The sequence below is a fragment of the Tauraco erythrolophus genome, chromosome 8 (genome assembly GCF_009769465.1).
Source record: "Tauraco erythrolophus isolate bTauEry1 chromosome 8, bTauEry1.pri, whole genome shotgun sequence".
Taxonomy (NCBI): Eukaryota; Metazoa; Chordata; class Aves; order Musophagiformes; family Musophagidae; genus Tauraco; species Tauraco erythrolophus.
In genome coordinates this window covers 43,107,135-43,125,044 of record NC_141472.1, presented here as the reverse complement: position 1 = coordinate 43,125,044, position 17,910 = coordinate 43,107,135, and the positions used below count along the sequence as shown (strand labels likewise).

General features: G+C 44.7%; 2 protein-coding genes across 3 annotated transcripts in view; both read right to left on the bottom strand.

Moving 5' to 3' along the window:
• RIF1 (replication timing regulatory factor 1) overlaps nucleotides 1-927 on the bottom strand; it is a 35,965-nt gene extending 35,038 nt beyond the window's left edge. For both annotated transcript variants that reach the window (XM_086615319.1, XM_086615322.1), the window contains exon 1: nucleotides 821-927. In XM_086615319.1, coding sequence (XP_086471445.1) covers nucleotides 821-927 — 107 coding nt within the window. The remainder of the gene's footprint in view (nucleotides 1-820) is intronic.
• A 1,709-nt stretch (nucleotides 928-2,636) lies between these two features.
• Nucleotides 2,637-15,986, bottom strand: TNFAIP6 (TNF alpha induced protein 6). The gene is made up of 6 exons (XM_009991813.2): nucleotides 15,893-15,986; nucleotides 9,618-9,755; nucleotides 7,787-7,948; nucleotides 5,227-5,455; nucleotides 4,106-4,146; nucleotides 2,637-2,809 (listed from the first exon to the last, which is right to left on the bottom strand). The coding sequence occupies exons 1-6, from the start codon at nucleotides 15,984-15,986 to the stop codon at nucleotides 2,646-2,648; spliced, it is 828 nt and encodes a 275-aa protein (XP_009990115.1). The 3' UTR covers nucleotides 2,637-2,645.
• Between the last annotated feature and the right edge of the window lie 1,924 nt (nucleotides 15,987-17,910).

Sequence of the window (17,910 nt, the reverse complement as noted above, 5' to 3'; positions counted from 1 at the left end):
TTTCAGTTTAAAGCCATTGCCCCTTGTCCTGTCACTACACACCCTTGGAGAAAGTCCAGAAGACGACCTGAGAAATCTGTTGTTACTTCATACTGTCTTCAAGTTAGGACGGGGTTTTTGTCAGTTACTACTAGAAGCCTGTAAAACCTTACAGTGTGATCAGTATCACCAATATCTCAGCAGTAACAGCTTCAAAAGCTGCTACAAAACTGAAGACAGGAACTCCAGGGAAATACTGACAGAAAGATAAAGCCTTTGTACGTGCTTACAAATCCGACAGACAGTTCAAAGCAGAACCTCATGCTTAAGAAATGGAATTAGGAGGAGCCAGCGATCATTCCCAATCCCGACAAACACCCCAACCCCTAACCTTTCCCATCATACAGTCCTCTTTTAGCAGGGAAAAAGTTACTACTTCCCAGCATTCCTTCACCACTTCCGCAGCTTCCCCAGGAAACGCAGGAGAGGCTCTCGGATGAGCGGACACCCACAAGACGCCCTCCTGCCCTCCCTCCCTACCCCGCTCCGCGACCGCACGCTTCCCGCGATCTCCAGCCGGCGGCCACACAGCCCCGCAGCTCTCTCTCCAGCCGCATCCCGGCATTCTATCCCGAATCCCGGCCTGGGCAGAGGTTTCCCTCCCCGCACCGCCGCGGGAGCCTCTCCCCTGGCCCCGGCCTGGCACACGCGGGCTGAGCCCGCCGGGCCGGGCCCGCACAGCGCCCCGCGCCCCCCGGCAGCCCCTCAGGCAGCGCGGGCCGCCTGGCGCCCCTCCCGCTGCCCCGCGGCGCTGAGGGGGCGGCCGCCGCCCCGCACTCACTTGACGATCGTGAGGTGCGCGTCGGTGAGTTCCCCCGGCGGGGCGGCTGGGTCCTCCAGCGTCTCCAGCAGGGGCTGCAGGCTGGAGCAGGCGGCGGGAGCGCTCATGGTGCGGCGTGAGGGGAAGGGAAAAGGGCGGGAACGGCGCGTGCCGTGCCGTGCCGCGGCCGCGCGCCGTCTACCCCGCGCTAAGATGGCGGCGCGCGGGACTGGCGGCGCGCGGGCGCGGGGCCGCCGCGGCGCGGCCAATGAGAGCGCGAGGAGGCGGGCCCGGCGGCCGAGCTGGAGGACATCGAACGGAGCCATCGAGCGCCGAGCGATGGATCGGTTCCCGCGCCTGGCGGGCCCCGCCCCGCCCCGCCCACTGGTGAAATAAATTTAAAGAACCGAGAATTAAAACGTCTAAAGCAGAGATCCAGCCGGCGGCCACGCAGCCCCGCAGCTCTCTCCAGCCGCATCCCGGGATTCCAGCCCGAATCCCGGTCCGGGCAGAGGTTTCCCTCCCTCTGATTAGCTTCAGCTCCTTCTCTCGTGCAAAACTCTTTCCAAGGAATTCCCAATGCTCCAAACCAAACCAAATAATTCCAAACCGAAATAATTCACCGGGACATTCTCAGTGGGCACCAGACTTCAACAGATCTGGGGGCAGGAAAACATTCGGAGCCAAAGAAATAAACTCTTGAAACTGATTTACTGCTATAAACCAAGAAAATGTTTCAAAGCCTGAAAAGCTCTCAAGAAATAAAAATAATCCGCTGGAAACTCAGGACACGATTAAAACAGAGGTAGCTTTAATGCTGCTTCAGACCGAGGAATCCAAACCGAAGTGAGAAACACAGGGAGAATGATTTATGGGCACCAATTCAGAATAGTACAGTCTTCGTAAAACCCGTGTAAACAACGTACAGCATCTCCGCAGCATCTTCTGAGCGGATGGGGCTTTGGGCAACCTGGTGTAGTGGAGGGTGTCCCTGCCCGTGGCAGGGGGGATGGAGCTGGATGGTCTTTGAGGTCCGTTCCAACCCAAACCATTCCATGATTCTGTGATTTGCTGGTACTCGGTTGGCAATTTCTTCTGATGCTCCATCTCAACAGTTTCAATATAATTACAGAGTCTTTCATTGGATTCTTTACTAAGTGAAATCAGAGAAGTGAAAGGCCTCGAACATCTCTTCTCCGGATGAGGAAACTCTGACAAAATTCATTGAATACCTTCTGATTCATCTCACAACAAAATTATGATGAAGATAAAATTGTTTCTGTGCTGTTCATGCTGCTTCTGACATCAGACAGTTACATGGGTGGCTGCTAAGCCAGCCACAAGATGAGTTTATGTATCTTCAAAATAAGGTTACACTAAAGGCCTTTTGAGTTCAGGGAAATCAGTTAATTAAAAAAAAAAAAAAGTAATAGTGTAGAGAACAGGAAGAAACCAAGCAACAATCTAAAAAATAAATATGTAGAAATCAAGGAAAACAAGAAGAGAACAAAATGTTAAATTTAAAAATAACTGAAATGGTCACACAAAAAGTTGTTCCAGTGGTGCAAGAAATGAGAAGGAGCAGTTTATATAGAAAAACAATGTTTAAATCTTTGCTAACAATGAATTCTCCAGATTTTTACAGTACTTGTAATCTAAAAAGTCCTCCATTACTCACGTCAGTTTATTTTATAATTTATTTCCTAGTATACATTATTAACAAAACTTATATAAAAGCAGAAACTAAAAAGTCAGAAAGATATGAAAAAACATCTTATCTGAAGAAACAGATATCTGAATTGGGTTCTAAAACATGTTTCCTAATGAGTGTATCTCATTACTCTGCTCATATAATACCAAATTTTCCAGATAAGAAGTTTGTTTTCCCTTGGGATGTTGTATTCTTTCCATCACTTGACTTTGAAGGCATGTCCATAGTCATATATCTAATTTGAAAACCACCAGCAGTCACTGAGGCATCTGTCAAAAACTTCAAGGTCATAACATTGCCTGGGACAAGAAAAAGAAAAACAAAGGTTATGTTTTCAGGTGGCATAAAAATGTGATATTTCAGATTATTTTTAAAGTGCTCTTTCTTGCTTGTTTCTGAGGTCTTTGGAGCAATCCACCTGGTCTGTCTACCTGAGCTGTGCCCTGGGAGGATTATAGATCCATTATCCCCCTGGAAAACCAGGCAGATTTTCATCGGTTTTCTTTGTTGGCAGAGCCCAGTGGTTGACACAGTTTTGCTGCACCTGGTGCTTTCTGCAAAGCGTTTCCCATCCTTTGAAATGCTGGGAAATGTCACACTTCACGTGTGAGACACTCACACATGGATCTCCAGGCTTGCTCACCGCTGCCATATCACTCTCCCATGAGTGCCACCTGCTCATCTCCACCCGGCCCATGCGAACTGGGAGATGGGGGATGGCACAATTCAGCTTTTCTGGTTTTCTGCCAATGAGAGTTTCTGCACAGACCATCCCTGATCCCCAGGGAACGTGGCTACTTCCCTGCACAGTGACTTTGCAACGCTTGAGAGGTACAAGCGACTTGGGTTTATGTCTTAATGGGACCTTGACCTGCTGTTTAGACAGAATAATATCTACAACCAGGTTTAGAACTGGTCTTGCAGTCCGTGCTCTTGAAATGAGTAAAATTGGTGCATGGAGGTTGTACGCATGGGTAGGACTTGATGATGGATTACAGATCTGTTGTATGAATGTGCCTATGTGAAAATTCCTGAACATGCCTGGGTGTACTGCCTCTGTAAGGCCAGCAGGATGCACTCATGTCATCTTCTGAATAGTCTTCTTTTCTTTTACAGTTAGAAGTACCAGCAGTGATGAACGATGATGCTGGCAGTTGTGGGTTTGTTTGTTTTTTGGTTTGTTTTTTTTTTGTTTTTTGTTTTAAACTGAAAGACGGGAGATTTAGGTTACATATAAGGAAGAAATTTTTCTCTCAGAGGGTAGTGAGGCACTGGGAACAGGTTGCCCAGAGAAGCTGTGGCTGCCCCATCCCTGGAAGTGTTCAAGGCCAGGTTGGATGGGGCTTTGGGCAACCTGGTGTAGTGGAGGGTGTCCCTGCCCATGGCAGGGGGTTGGAACTGGATGGTCTTTGAGGTCCCTTCCAACCCAAACCACTCCATGATTCCATGATTCTATGATTCAATAGCAGTTCTATGACATGCTGGCCATGGAGCAGAGATTGTGTCTTTGAACATCTTTACATTAGAAAGTACGGACAAAAGGTGATTTTGCTGATTTTTTTTTTTTTTTACCATAACGAGTGCAAATATATTACCTGTGCTAATGATATCATCTGGCAATTCATCTCCACAAAACCTGGGAAAAAAATATAAATGGTCATGACTAAATGACACGGCAAATATGACACACCCCCACTTTGTGGGGACCTGCGCTGAACGGTGGCTCTCGGGCTCTACTCTCCTTTGGAGCTGTGGCTCGTGGGGCTAAATTGGTTGTAGGAATTCAGTGTCTGTAACTCTTCTCTATATGTCAAAGTGATTGCCTAAAGGATTTTTGTCATTATTTTATAGTAAGGTTTAGGGGAGGGAAAAATGCAGAAAACATTTTTCAATATATGCAGGAAGTAAATGATGCAAAGCAAGAAAAAGAGCAATTTAGCAAGGCGTTAAGGAAAAGAACAATGGCTCGAGTCTAAGAAAGAAAGAACATTATCAAGAAAAACATTTAAAATTAGCTGTAAAGGCAAAACAAATGGACTATATCCTTGCTTTGCTACACATGATTTGTAGAAAGAATGCGAAAAGTGGCAGGAATTGGGAAGTGGTTTTTGTCACTTTTTCTGGCTTATTTTTTGTTCCTGAAAATTGAGGTATTTCGTACCAAAATATGACTGCTAAAGGACAAGCAAAAATATGACATTGAAGAAAAGAAAGTGAGAATTAAGCAAAGAGGGAAAGTAAATCTACTAAGAGAGATGATATATAACGCTTGTTCTGTTCCGATATTGTTAGAAAACATTTTGCTTTTGTAGAAAATGGTAACTTAAATTAAATACATTTTTGCTAACAGTTTAACACATTACCTCCCTTCTTTCAATTAAAGCAAATACAAAATAATTTGAGAGTGCTTGGAGTTCTTCCTACAAAATAATAGAGGTTTAAGATGAGCAGCTAACTAAAAAGTCTTGCAGCTTTTTTTCATGTAATTTAACGAAGCAGAAAAGGGCACAATTCTCTGAAACTCTTTACAGGCCTGTGTTAATGACAGTAAAGTAAGTTTCCAGGAAATGTAAGTCAGGTACTATTGCTACAAGTATTATGGGCATATCAGAGGTGCTAATTGCATAAGGTAATACAGTATTCTTCTGAAGTAATGTTCTGGGGAAAAAAATTAAATCATTTGATTATTTGCATATTAAAGCTGGAGTTGCTTTACCTGCCCACAAAGCCATTGACATCATCATAGCTATCATAGATTTCCAAGAAATCGGCCATACAAGCAGTGTCGTCTTCAACATCAAACTCTAGAAACTGGAGATGAATACGTTGTCCATACTTTACTCTAATATGCCAGTAGCAAATTTGATCGTTTTCATATTCATTTGGGTATCCTGGTGACTTAAAAACATGTTTTGAATCTGTGAAGACTCCACCACATTCTTTTCCTAAGAGAAAAATAAAAACAAGCGAGTTTAACTGTTCATTCTGGATATGGCTGTGCTTTAAATCTTTGTGGACTTTGACCCAGCAGATCCGTAGAAAACCACACTGGAACACCCAGCATGATAGCACTTGTCATATATTTAAGCACTCAGCATTCACAATAAATGTCAGCTTTTGGGAGCAGATATTTTTGAAGCAAGAGGCATGATCCCAAACTCACTGATTTCAGAGAAAAAGCTTTCATTGACTTCAGTGGACTTTGGGCCAGAGCTCAATGTTTTATGTAAAAGGCAGTTGGGGTTTCTGGCAATGTCAAGCTGTAAGCTTTACAGCTGTACTTGCAAGTCACCCTGGCATTCATTCTTTCTTCTTCAAAAACCTTTTGAAAGTGTGTCTTCTGCAAAAGAACTTAGACAGGCAAGCGATCACACACATTGCATTGCATCCTGTTATTGCTGCAGCTCTTCGCTCCCTTCGGAATGTCTCCTTCGGGATGAAAAACACTCATTCCACAGCCATTTGAACTTTACCAGCTCCCTGATAGTGGGATCAATCAATCTGGGGACCCCACACTGCCTGACTTTAGACTTTGTCCTAGTTCCCCAAGTCCAGACCTGAGGGAGAGGGAGGTACCTTCTAAGGGTGATTCAGGGCACGTGAGTTAGGATCCTTGAGCCAGATAGTGTGATTAACCCTCTCAGTTTGTACGATGTCTGTGAGCCCTGTAATTCTCAGCTCCAAATCATTGCTAGGCTGGATGTACATTGCAAACATGCAAACAGTTCCACAAGTTCCTCTTGACATCTTTAGCATCCTAGAGAAGAGCATAGGCTCAGTTCAATCCAAGATTTGTCTTCGTTTCCCCAGGCTACTTGTTTCCCACCTGCAAACAGGCAACTCCAGCACAAGAAGGACAAGGAGGTGCTGGAGTGGGTCCAGAGGAGGCCACGAAGATGATCTGAGGGCTGGAGCACCTCTGCTATGGGGACAGGCTGAGAGAGTTGGGGCTGTTCAGCCTGGAGAAGAGAAGGCTCCAGGGTGATCTTATAGCAGCCTTCCAGTACTTAAAGGGGCTACAGGAAAGCTGAAGAGGGGCTTTTTACAAGGGTGTGTAGTGATAGGACATGGGGCAATGGATTTAAACTGAAAGAGGGGAGATTTAGATTAGAGATAAGGAAGAAATTCTTCCCTCTGAGGGTGGTGAGGCACTGGCACAGGTTGCCCAGAGAAGCTGTGGCTGCCCCATCCCTGGAAGTGTTCCAGGCCAGGTTGGATGGGGCTTTGGGCAACCTGGTGTAGTGGAGGGTTTCCCTGCCCATGGCAGGGGGGTTGGAACTGAATGATCTTTGAGGTCCTTTCCAACCCAAATCATTCTGTGATTCTATGATTCTAACTCCTGCCCAGCTTTATCTGTTCATTGAGCCAGAGTACATATCCTTTTAATGGGAGAGACTCACGCCATCTGCCAAGTGTTGGCAGTTCTGGTTTCCTTTTGTGCTTTTGGAAAGTAACTGACTCTCGGCCCAGAGGAGAAGGCTGACAAAGGAGAAGGTCGGGCTGACAGTTCACATGCAGTAATGACAAACGTGGTAGCCTCTCTTGCAGTTCTCTTTGTGCACTGAACATCTGCGAGTGTCCCCCACCCCACAGAGCTATTTGATTAACAACTGCTTGACGAACATAAACAAGCCCAAAGCCCTGTGAGCACAAACAAGATGTGCACAGCTGTACAGACGTCACGGAAAACTCCAACTTTTGGCTCTACCAGGCAGGGTAGTACGCTTGGAGTAGCAGGAGAGCCAAGCAGTGCGCAAAGTTGAGCTTTGCTCTTCTTGGCGCCTACTTTTTCTGTCTTCCCTGCTACACAAAGTGATATCAAGCTAAACTGAAACAGTGGCCATGCCAATATTTCAGTCATCTGCAGTGTGGAGAATGGAGGGGAACGGAGAGATGTCCCATATCTGGTGAAATCTTGTCCGTCATGTTTGTACCATGTCCCCAGATCTGCTTTGGAGATCCACTTTTCTCCATCTAGCTACACATGCACGCACACACGCATACAAGGTGCTGCTGGGAGCTGGATCTGTCAGGTGTTTCAGTCCCAGACACAGCATTCATTTTCAAAAGTTGTTCTGTCTCAGGCACAAGGAAGAAGGAACAAAGGTTAACACTAAATTTAGCCTGTTTACAGGCAAAACATCTGGAAAATGGTTCCCAGGTTAAACACCTCAGATTAGTTATTTAAGTGAAATTGTAGGCTAAATGTAAACACTCTTGCACAAAACAAGACATTTGCACATCACCGAAGAGCAACGGGTTGTTTTTAAACACACCGTTAGGGTTGTAGCAGTAGGCATCCCATCTCTCGCTTCTGTTGAGGCGAATCCCATAATCCACAATACCGGTTTTTCCAAAGCCACAGTTGGCTCCAGCTTTTACTATGGGATAACCAACTCTGCCTTTTGCCATCCAGCCAGCAGCACACACGTGGAAACCTGCAACAGGGAGAAAACGAGACACGGATGTGGTAAGTCAATCCCGGGCAAAAAACTCTGCTTTTTATTCAAGTAAGTAAAGTTTTACTCAAGCTGATCAATGACTTCAGTGTAATTGGCCTAATAGAAATCAAACTGCAGGAAAGAACAGTACTTTGAGAGGATAATTTTAAACACAGAATATAAAATCGAATTGTGTTCCCCGCAATATGATTATTGGTTCTTCATTTGAAAACAAAAATTAAATAGAGACGGACTATATAGTTTCCTGGGTAGTGAGTTTTAAGTGCTGTACCAGCATCTGTAACCGAATTACATGTTGGATGAGTTATATAAGTGTGCTCTTTGCTTCCTTTTGGAAGTCATACAAATTTATCTAATTGTATCTCGAGAGTTTGCAACAGTAAGTTCTGAGAGTGAATGAAATACTACATATACAAGACAGCTAAGAAAACAAAGTATTTACTTACAATACTTTCAATTTAAATTTAAATACCTGAAGTGCCTCAAGTATTTCTTGCCAAACAAAAAGATCCTGTTAATGCATTTTGTGGCTGAGAACTTAAAAACAATAGCCAAAGCATGCAATGTTATTCACTGTCTGGTAGAGGCCAATTCCATATTTTCACCGAGACGAACTGGAACATATTTGTGGCGTCCTAGGACTGAAAAGCTTCTCAGAAGAGACAAAAGTACCCTTTTTACATGTGTGCTGGTGCTGAGAGCCAGCTTCTGACTCAACGGCATAGCCTGCAAATTTCTGGAGTGGAGGATATTTTCCATTGTTTTCCTAATGCTCTGAATGAATTTATCATTTCTCGTTAGGAATCAAAGAGAAATACTGCAGAACCCTCACTCAGCTCCGCTTTTCACCCCAAGCACACCACTCACTCTCTCTCACAGCAAATATGGCTGGAATAAACATTATGAAAACGTCCTGGCTGATGATATGAAAAATAGCAACGCACATTTACTATAGAAGCTTCCTGGGAATAAACACCTTCCTCTGCAGCCCCCAGGTGCTGTAGCTGGGGGGGCACCGTTGCTTCCCAGCTCAGCCAGATGGCTCTCCCCTGGGTGCTGCTGGTTCCAGGACCATCCTGCACCCAGAGCTCAGGGATACGTACGCACTGTGTGCAGATCATAGAATCATAGAATCATAGAATCATAGAATGGTTAGGGCTGGAAGGGACCTTCAAAGGTCATCTAGTCCAACCCCCCTGCAAGGAACAGGGATATCTCCAACTACATCAGGTTGCTCAGGGCCTCGTCCAACCTGGCCTTGAACGTCTCCAGGGATGGAGCATCCACCACCTCTCTGGGCAACCTGTTCCAGTGTTCTACAACTCTCATGGTAAAAAATTTTTTCCTAATATCCAATCTGAATCTACCCTCCCTCTATTTTAAAACCATTACCCCTTGTCCTATCACAACAGGCCCTCCTGAGCAGCCTCTCCCCATCTTTCTTGTAGATGTTATCCCTGACAGCGCTGTAGGTAGCACAGTCACGCTCTGTTACCAAGGGGGGAGGTTGCATGCAACTTGGGCAAAAATCCAGAGCGTTGGCAAGTCTCTGAGTCCCAGAGTTCATAAAATTCATGAAAATACAAGACCGGCAACGTTATGAACGAGCGATGTGAAACGCAAACAGCGGTGATTCTTTTCGAACCTATTTTTCTCGCCGCCTCCAGCTGCTGATACGTGGCCAGATGTCCTCCCTCGTATTCACACACCGCCTTCGCTTCTGCATAGGTGAGCTGGTACTTCCCGGAGCGTGACTCCCTGTGATACACTCCAGCTGCTCGTTCTGTGGGACCAAAGCAAGAAATCATTTCAGCATTGCACCTCGGCTGGCCCACCTTCCGGGGTGCTCTCACCACCTCCACCAGTTTCCCCAAGACCTGCCCTTTGGGCTGCTGGCCAGGTGAGAGGAGAAACAAAATGTTCAGCTAGTAGCTCTGCCACTTGGAAAGCGTCAGGAAAATCTGTGCCTCCCAACCCAAAGGCATGTTTTTGCAACCCAATGGTATGGTTTTGTTTGGGAGAAGTTTTGAACAACAGAGCTAGTCAGAGCTTGGTGAATTTTGGAACAACAGAAAATCAACAAACACAGGGAAGGATTCCCCTGGGACTCCTCAGCAGGCAGTAGTTATGGGAACGATGGGCTGGTGTCAGCATCACTAGTTCTGTGTCTCCTGCCTGACTCGGGGGAACCTCCTTCTGGATTGCTATCACAGCAGACTTTTGGATGTAACTTTAAGTGCCTTTGTAAGATGAATCAGAGCTTTGTTTTGGATTTCCAGAGAAGTTAAATCAGAGCTACTTGGATAGAGGAGAGGCAGAAATTAAAGGGAATAAAAATGTGAAATAAAAATATCTGAGCTTGTGTCACAAAGGGCAGAACCAGAACAATTGCTGGCTGATGGTTTTGCTTTACAGAAAATTAATACACTTTCTTCGTTATTTTTTTTCTTTGCTGTTGCAAGTACAATATAAAGCAGCTTTCCAGGGAAACCTAGAAACTGCCAGTACTACTACAAGTTTTATAATCTTTTCATGTTGCACTTGTCTGATGCCATATGTGTGGAAATCTGCCCCAGAATCCATCTGCATATCTAATCTGAATGGCATTTTTGTTCAGGTCTTTCTTACATTTAGTATAATCTGAGAGAAATGGTTGTCCGTAGCTATCACTGGTCAACAGGACTAAAAAAAGATGCAAAAGAGGAAGCATTTTTTACAGTAGTTATTTGTGTCATGGGAAAAAAAGACTGTCTTTTCTAGGGACACACTTAAGAGTCAGTAGTTTTGGCTAGGTTAGGATCTTTTTAGAAAAAACGTGGTCACCACTGAATTGTGGTTAGCAATGGTGAGAACCCTTACTAGATAGAGAATTATGTTTGCCAATGTAGTTTTTGGACCCACAGTCACTGGCCTTGCGCCCAGTAAAGTAAATGATATTGCTGACAACAGTCTCGGAAGACTGAGAGCTGCTTCCTGTAACATTGTGGGAATGTCACTGAAATCGGCATGGGATAACATATATTCCGTGGAAAAATCTTTCTGAAGAAGCCAGTTCCATTGCTATGAGGACTCACAACAACTAACAGCTGTGGAATAATGGTATGCCATGTTCAAAAAAAAAAAATCAATTTTAATTAAAAACTTATTCCTAAGAAGTATTATTTTTCATTCACCCAGTTGTCCGTCATGTCTAACCTGGTAGGTCCCCTCACTGCTTCTTTACAGCACGATTGCATCGGACTCAGCATGCATGAATTGAAAATCTCAGCAGTACAGAAAACAGCACATCATTTAGCCCCACTGCACACCCAGGGGACAACCTGCAGCTGACATTATTGATCGCTGCAGCTCACGGGGAAGGGAACCAAACGGTGAAGTGAAAAACACAAACTAGTCCTTGGGATTAGCTGAGCTGCCCCACTTACACTCAGAGAGAAAGGGCTGCTGAATTGGAAGGTTTGTCACCTTTGCAAAGGGGACCAGTCACAGCCAAAGCAAGAGCAGCCTTAAAGCCCATTTTCAGTGATGTTTGCTGGTAAAAGCCCGTGTCGGTCTGACAGTCACCTTTGCAAGACCCACCCTGTTCCTTCCCTGGAACTGCTGCTGGATGTACCCCCGAGGTTCGAGGGGAACCACCAACTGTTGGGACTCAGCAATCTTGGAATTGACAGTAAAACCTTACCATTTTCAGTTGTTCTCCTGACTTTTTCACCTGGCAATACTGCTTTCAAATCTTATCCCTCAAGAGGTATCTACCCCCACGTGTTGACGCTAAAATGTCAGTATGGATAGGCATCACGTTTTCCAGAATATTGCTGGAAAGACCTGCTCTTCACAGCTTCTGCAAGGGCTGCTCTACCCACAGCAGTGCCACTGAGTCTTCGTGACATGTCTTGGTGGGTGATATTACCCTGCAGAGCGCAATCACCAATCTTTATCTCCGTTACTCCCTTGTAACACGACAAAAATAGCCTTTGGGAAGACAGACCACACACATGTACTCCATTAAGCTTTGAGATTTGATGCTGGTTCGGTGTGCCACAGTTTAACGATACAGTATTCCCTAACAGTACATCCTAATTAACTGATCAGATCTTTCACAAGCATTTTTTTCCCCTCCCTCTTAATTACATTAGGGGCTGTGCAGAAAGATAAACTGCATCAGCCAAACCAGACCTAGGTCAAAGGATTGTACTTAATAACTATTAATACTTGAGAAAAGAAGGTGGGGAGGTAGGGGAAGGGCTCTTTACATTAGTGTTGGGTGATAGAACAAGAGGAAATGGGTATAAGCTTAGTCAGGGGAGATTCAGGTTGGATGTTAGGAAGTATTTCTTCTCTGAAAGGGTTGTCAGCCACTGGAATAGGCTGCCCAGGGAGGTGGTTGAGTCCCCATCCCTGGATGTGTTTAAGAATAGGGTGGATGATCTACTTAGCGGTATGGTTTAATGGGGATTAGGGACGGTTGGACTCAATGATCTCTAAGGTCTTTTCCAACCTAGAAATCTATGAATCTATGAATCTACGAATACATATTTACATATTTGTGTATCTGCAGATGTATACACACCTGTACCCATATTCACAGTCATACACGAACACACACATGCAGGAATAAAAACTAGTCTCCATGGAGGTGATACCATGGCTGTGCAGACAAACCTGCACAAAATGTTATTTTTACTTGCAAGCACAAGCACATGCCTGCCGCTGTAAATGCACACTGTTCACGTACCCCGGGGCCAGCACTACAGAGCACGATGTGTCCCAGTCTCAGCTGGGCATCTTCTCTGATGGGGGACTCTGCCTGAAGGCTGCTCTCGTTACCTGACCTGTCTGAAATCTGGACAACAACGAGAACTTTCAGCAAAGTTCTTTGTTTCTTTGCCTGAAAACCTGCGTATTTGGTCTGTTCTCTCAGGGATTTCTCCACCCGCTTTTTTTCTTTGGTTGTTACACAAAAGATCATGGGTTACATGGCTGGCATGTTTCTTCCAACTCACATGTCTTAAAAATCTCTCCTTGAAGCCCAGAGACAGCAGGATCCTGCAAGGACAGTGACCCTCTACTCACCCGCAGCAGCAGGAGACGACAAAATGCAGACAATCTCTTCTGCACAAACACAACAAAAATGAGATTTGGCCTGATATAGTTCCCTGAATATGCATGACACAAATACTAAATAAAAATAAATTAACTTTGAAGCAAAGGTTGGCCACGTAGAGTTACTGGCACAGGCTTCTGCTAACGCGCAGGGTCGTGCTCAGAGTACCCTTACCAAATGGGGTAGGTATGGCCCCTAAACTGGCACACGGTGTGTGAACGGGGAGGAAATCCTGAACGCAGAGAGTGCAGCAGCTGCCCTGGGAAAACTGCTTTGTGGCACTAAGCACTGGCTCTCGAATAAGCATATGAGCGTATTTGGGCAAAACTGCTCCGATCCTCTCATCAGTTTACAATAAACCTTTGGTTATAATGTGTTCACGTCAAAAATGAGCCACAATAAAATTCCATTATACAAGAAGGACATTAATGGGAAGGTGATACAGTCAGCTGCAGCAGGGCTGCCTGCTTACTGAGAACCCAAAAGATGTTTTGTAACAAGAAAAAAGGTAAAAGACATAAACATTTCTCGACTGGCATTAATTGAAGATTTTGTATTTGTGCTAATGATTTGTTGAGGAGTAAAGGTAAAATGGAAAACTCCCTTCATTTTCAGTTTGGTCCTGATAGTCCTTTATTGGAAGAAGAGGAGATAAGCAAAGCTCAGATGTTGCTGCGCATTCCTAGGTTTTATTCAAGGGAGGAGGCTTTGCTTTAATGCTCATGCATACTGAGTATGAGATTGGGGTTACTTGTTTTACTGTCCAAGTTACACTTTTTTAAAAAAATACAAAGTGCATAAATTGAATGGCTGTGATTTTGCTGATTTTTTCTTCATTTATATATAAAGTCACTGAATTCCATTGGTAATTCCATTAACTGCATTTTGAGGTTTGTTTCAATAATTTTATGGCTGCAGTTGCACTACATTTCTAAAGGAGCTTCAACAGAGTCCAGAAGGTGAGAAAGCAGAGTGATTATTTCGAAGCTGCACACTGTGCTTCCAGATTTTTCAGGTGTTTATTTAGAGCAAGTTGTCAGTTTTTACCCCATGGTTTATTTTTACTTTTAGTCTCATGGTAAATGCTAAAGGTGTAGCAAAATGTAATTTTACTATGTTTCTTCATTTTAAAGAATTAGAAACATTTTTCTTCAAATTGACCTCGATTCATAAAACTGCTTAAATGATCACCCTTATCACAAATTTGCATCTACGTTGCAGAAGCCCCTAAAGGCTACACCCAGGGTGGCTGGTTGCAGCAGTCATGTGGCTACGCCAATATTTGCAAACGAAACACCCCCCCGGACCCATTGAGTGCAAGTGGCACGGTGTGTGCCTGACCTTCCTTCCCCAGCATCAGGGTGGTCTCATCCAGGCTGCCTCTTGGGACAGTCCATGGCCCCGCTCTCCCTGCCACTGCACTGGAAGACCACCGGCTGACTGAGAGCAAAACTGTGCCAGGGAACGTGAGAATGGTTAAACCAAAGACAGGAGCTGTGCACGGCACACGTGCTGTTCACTTGTGCAGGGAGAGCCTGTACAAGCTACAGAAAAGCTCATTTTTGGCTCATTGCTCCGACCACATCCCTTCTATACGAGAATGCCCATCACAGCCTGTATCAAATTCAACTTCTCTGCCCCTACTATTAAGGCTTAACAGTTCTCCTCATCTTCTGTGTCTCTTTACTGTTATTCCAGCCAAGAATACAAGCTCTGCTTGTTTCTCTTCTCTGTCATCCTGTATTTGAACAGCAGCCCCTCGAGATGGTGCGTGAAGCTGCCAACCCATCCTCCCTCAGAGCTCTCCCCCACCTGAGCACCTTCAGCCCCTACAGGACGCAGCAGGCAAGTTCCGAGTTTAGAAGGGAAGAGAAGTCATTAAAAATGTGCAGTCAAATGGAAAACAATGTAGATCACTTCTTCTCATTTACATTCCTGTTAGTTTACATGGTCCTCTGGGAAGGGACCCGAGTCATGCGGTCGCTGCACCAGCTAACAGAGCACGGCCCCAATCCCTCATGAAACATCTGAGCCCAACAGAAATGTGTACCGGCTGCAGGAATTCCTTAAAATCCTTAAAGAAATACACAACATCCTAGAAAGGACAAAGGAGTTTGTATTTGTCTATAAAACGGAGCACTCATTGCCTGTTTTTGTTTTGGCATCCTTTATGTGACTATATGCTGGCTATGTTTTTCTGTTGTATTGAATAATTATAAAGATCTATAAGAGAAGTCTAAGAGCTATTTAAACCCACTTGAGGTATAAGAAACTATTCCCACGGCATTTTCTATAGCCCTTTTGAAATCTCCTTTTCACTGTTAATGATGTGAACAAACCAACAGCCAAAACATAGACATTTCTGCACTTTCCTAGAAACCCAGGAAATATTATCGCTATTATTTCCAGATCATTTAGTTTCATATGTAGGACCCCAGGCATTTGAAGTATGTTCATGCAGAAAGTAATTCATTCCTTTGGCAAATGTTTCTTTTCATACTCGTTTTCCTTCATTAGAAGCAACTGTTATTTAACGCTGTTTTCACTTTACCTCGTGCTGTAGGAAAATACATTCAGATGAAATAATCCCTAACTCCTTTTTCCTGCACTTCAGAGAAACAGCAAAAATAGTAAGCTCATAAGGACAAAACTTACAGTTACTACTCAAATAAAATGATCACCAATTTCGATGCAGGACTTTGCTAGTGTTAATGTATGGCTCAATTTTGTATCTCGAGGTGCTCATCTTTGCACTACATGTTAGGCAAACACAGTGACTTTTTCAGCAAAACATTCATGATTAAGTTATTTCTTACCTAACCAAATAGAGTTATGCAGCACTCCGTCCTTGAATCCCCACGCTTGTGCCTCGTCCCACAGCAGGGCAGAGAAGAAAATTAGTGCAATCATCTCTTCCGAACTATTAGGCTGTAAATATTCCCTGTTAAAACACTCAGGGTAACCTCTGCTAGCAGCTGGCTAGATCCTATTGGAACATCTGGTAGCCAGATCTTAAATAGTGCTTTCAGCTGTGAGGTCAGCAAGCCTGCTCCAATTGTGCTTGCTGTAGTATTATTACACAATTAAATGTGATGTCTGCAGTTGTCCATGTGACTCACTTTTGGCTCTCTTGATTCCCAGAGTGTCCAAGAAACCATTCTATCCCTCACTACTGCAGCACACATGGACACTTTTCAAGCCAAAGTCTGTTCATTCTTCAGCACTCACTGTCTTCAAATTCCATAAAACAATAAAACTAATAACCAGTCTGTCTGCTTATAGCATTTCTAGTCACACCATTCACAAGACCAAAGAGAATCACACACACGCTACCCCTCATTCTCATTTAAACGTTCTCTTCTTTTGCATATAATTTGGATTTAATTTCACAGTGACCTAATCAATGAAAAAATGTAAGGAGAATACTTTGCATTGGCTATTTGAATTCAGTTTCCCTACACGGAATCTGTAATTGCAAGTCAGTCTCCCAGATCAGCACAAAACTGCAAGTGTCAAAAACAGATGCTCTTTGTTCTGCAAGTGGGAAATAAAGCTAAAGTCTTCCTCTCCAAACCACAGTCTAAAATCTGATTCATAGCGTGACAGCTGTCTGCTTGTTTTCCCTTCTGGCTGAAAGTGAATACTCCAGCTGCTCCTCGTGGGTGAGTGGGAGAGTAGAAAGGGGGGAAGATGAGAGTATGGAAAATGGTCTGGTGCTCCACACTTCTGAGCAGCCGTCGGAAGACTCCGCTCTCCAGGACTGATAACATTCGTAACTTCTGAGTCAGGAGCTATAGAAAAAGATGTGCTCATGACCATGAACACAATCAAATTAAATGAAAAGGAAAGGGTGGAGGACTCCGTGCCTCCTCAAAAATATTTCACACAGATGACCGTCGTACCGATGAGGAAGATATTCTTCACCCCTCCAGCCTTAACATAAAGTGACGAATGCCTAGCTACGTTGTACACACAGACACGCACACACACTCCTCCCACCTACAACTCCAGCAGATACCGATGGGGAGAACTGTAGGGAAACGGAGTTGAGAGTGAGCCTTCCCGCCGCATCAGAGCAGCAAAGCATCTTCCACCAAAATTCCAAGGTCTTCACCCGCCACTCCTCAGCACTCACTGGTGAGAGCGAACCCGTTCTTCCAAGGAAGTTCACCTTGGTGTACATTCCTGTTGTGCACACCCGTGCCTTACCCCCTCGAGTTCAAACCTTCGCTGTGCAGCAGTAGGTGCACAACGTATATATGTCTTCCCGCTCCCACCAAAGCTTATGTGCGCTCCGATGTCAAGGCCTTTCCACTCAGGCATCCCAGAATGCTGATGGCAGCCCGCTCTCTCCCTCTGACCAGCCTGGGACATTCAGGACACAGTGGCTTGTTGCCCTCTTTCCTGCCGCGCTAGTGAGCTACCACCGAGCAGGATGCTGGGACCAGGGACACAGCCCACCAGTTTGCTCACCAGTCTCTACCACACTGCTTGTCCCACCACACTTTACAGCTCCTCTGCTGGCAAAACAAGAAAGCAGTCTGGAGATTTGCCTCATTGCACAGAGGTGGGAGCCCTACTCTGTTACTTCTTTCCAGATTTGAGGATTGGTGCTTCATTTGTGCTTGTTTCCTACTCTAACACCCGACAGACAAGAGTTCATCCAAGCTTTTTGAATGAGGTATTCTGTGAAAGCATACTGGTGGAAGTCTGTTGCTTTCTAAACATTAATATCCAAGACACATATCTGAGGTTACCTGGGATGAATTGTGAAGATGGCAGTGTAAACTTTTGGGGTGGTGGTGAATGGAGGAGACAGTGCTGAGTGTGTTGC

What these genes read in the sequence shown, in the direction of transcription:
- TNFAIP6 (XM_009991813.2), bottom strand. Translation starts at nt 15,986, where the DNA reads ATGATTGCACTAATTTTCTTCTCTGCCCTGCTGTGGGACGAGGCACAA. An exon ending in GCATAACTCTATTTGGTTAG is followed by an intron (nt 9,756 to 15,892) that starts GTAAGAAATAAC and finishes TTGGTCCCACAG; the next exon opens with AACGAGCAGCTGGAGTGTAT. An exon ending in GGAGGCGGCGAGAAAAATAG is followed by an intron (nt 7,949 to 9,617) that starts GTTCGAAAAGAA and finishes TCCCTGTTGCAG; the next exon opens with GTTTCCACGTGTGTGCTGCT.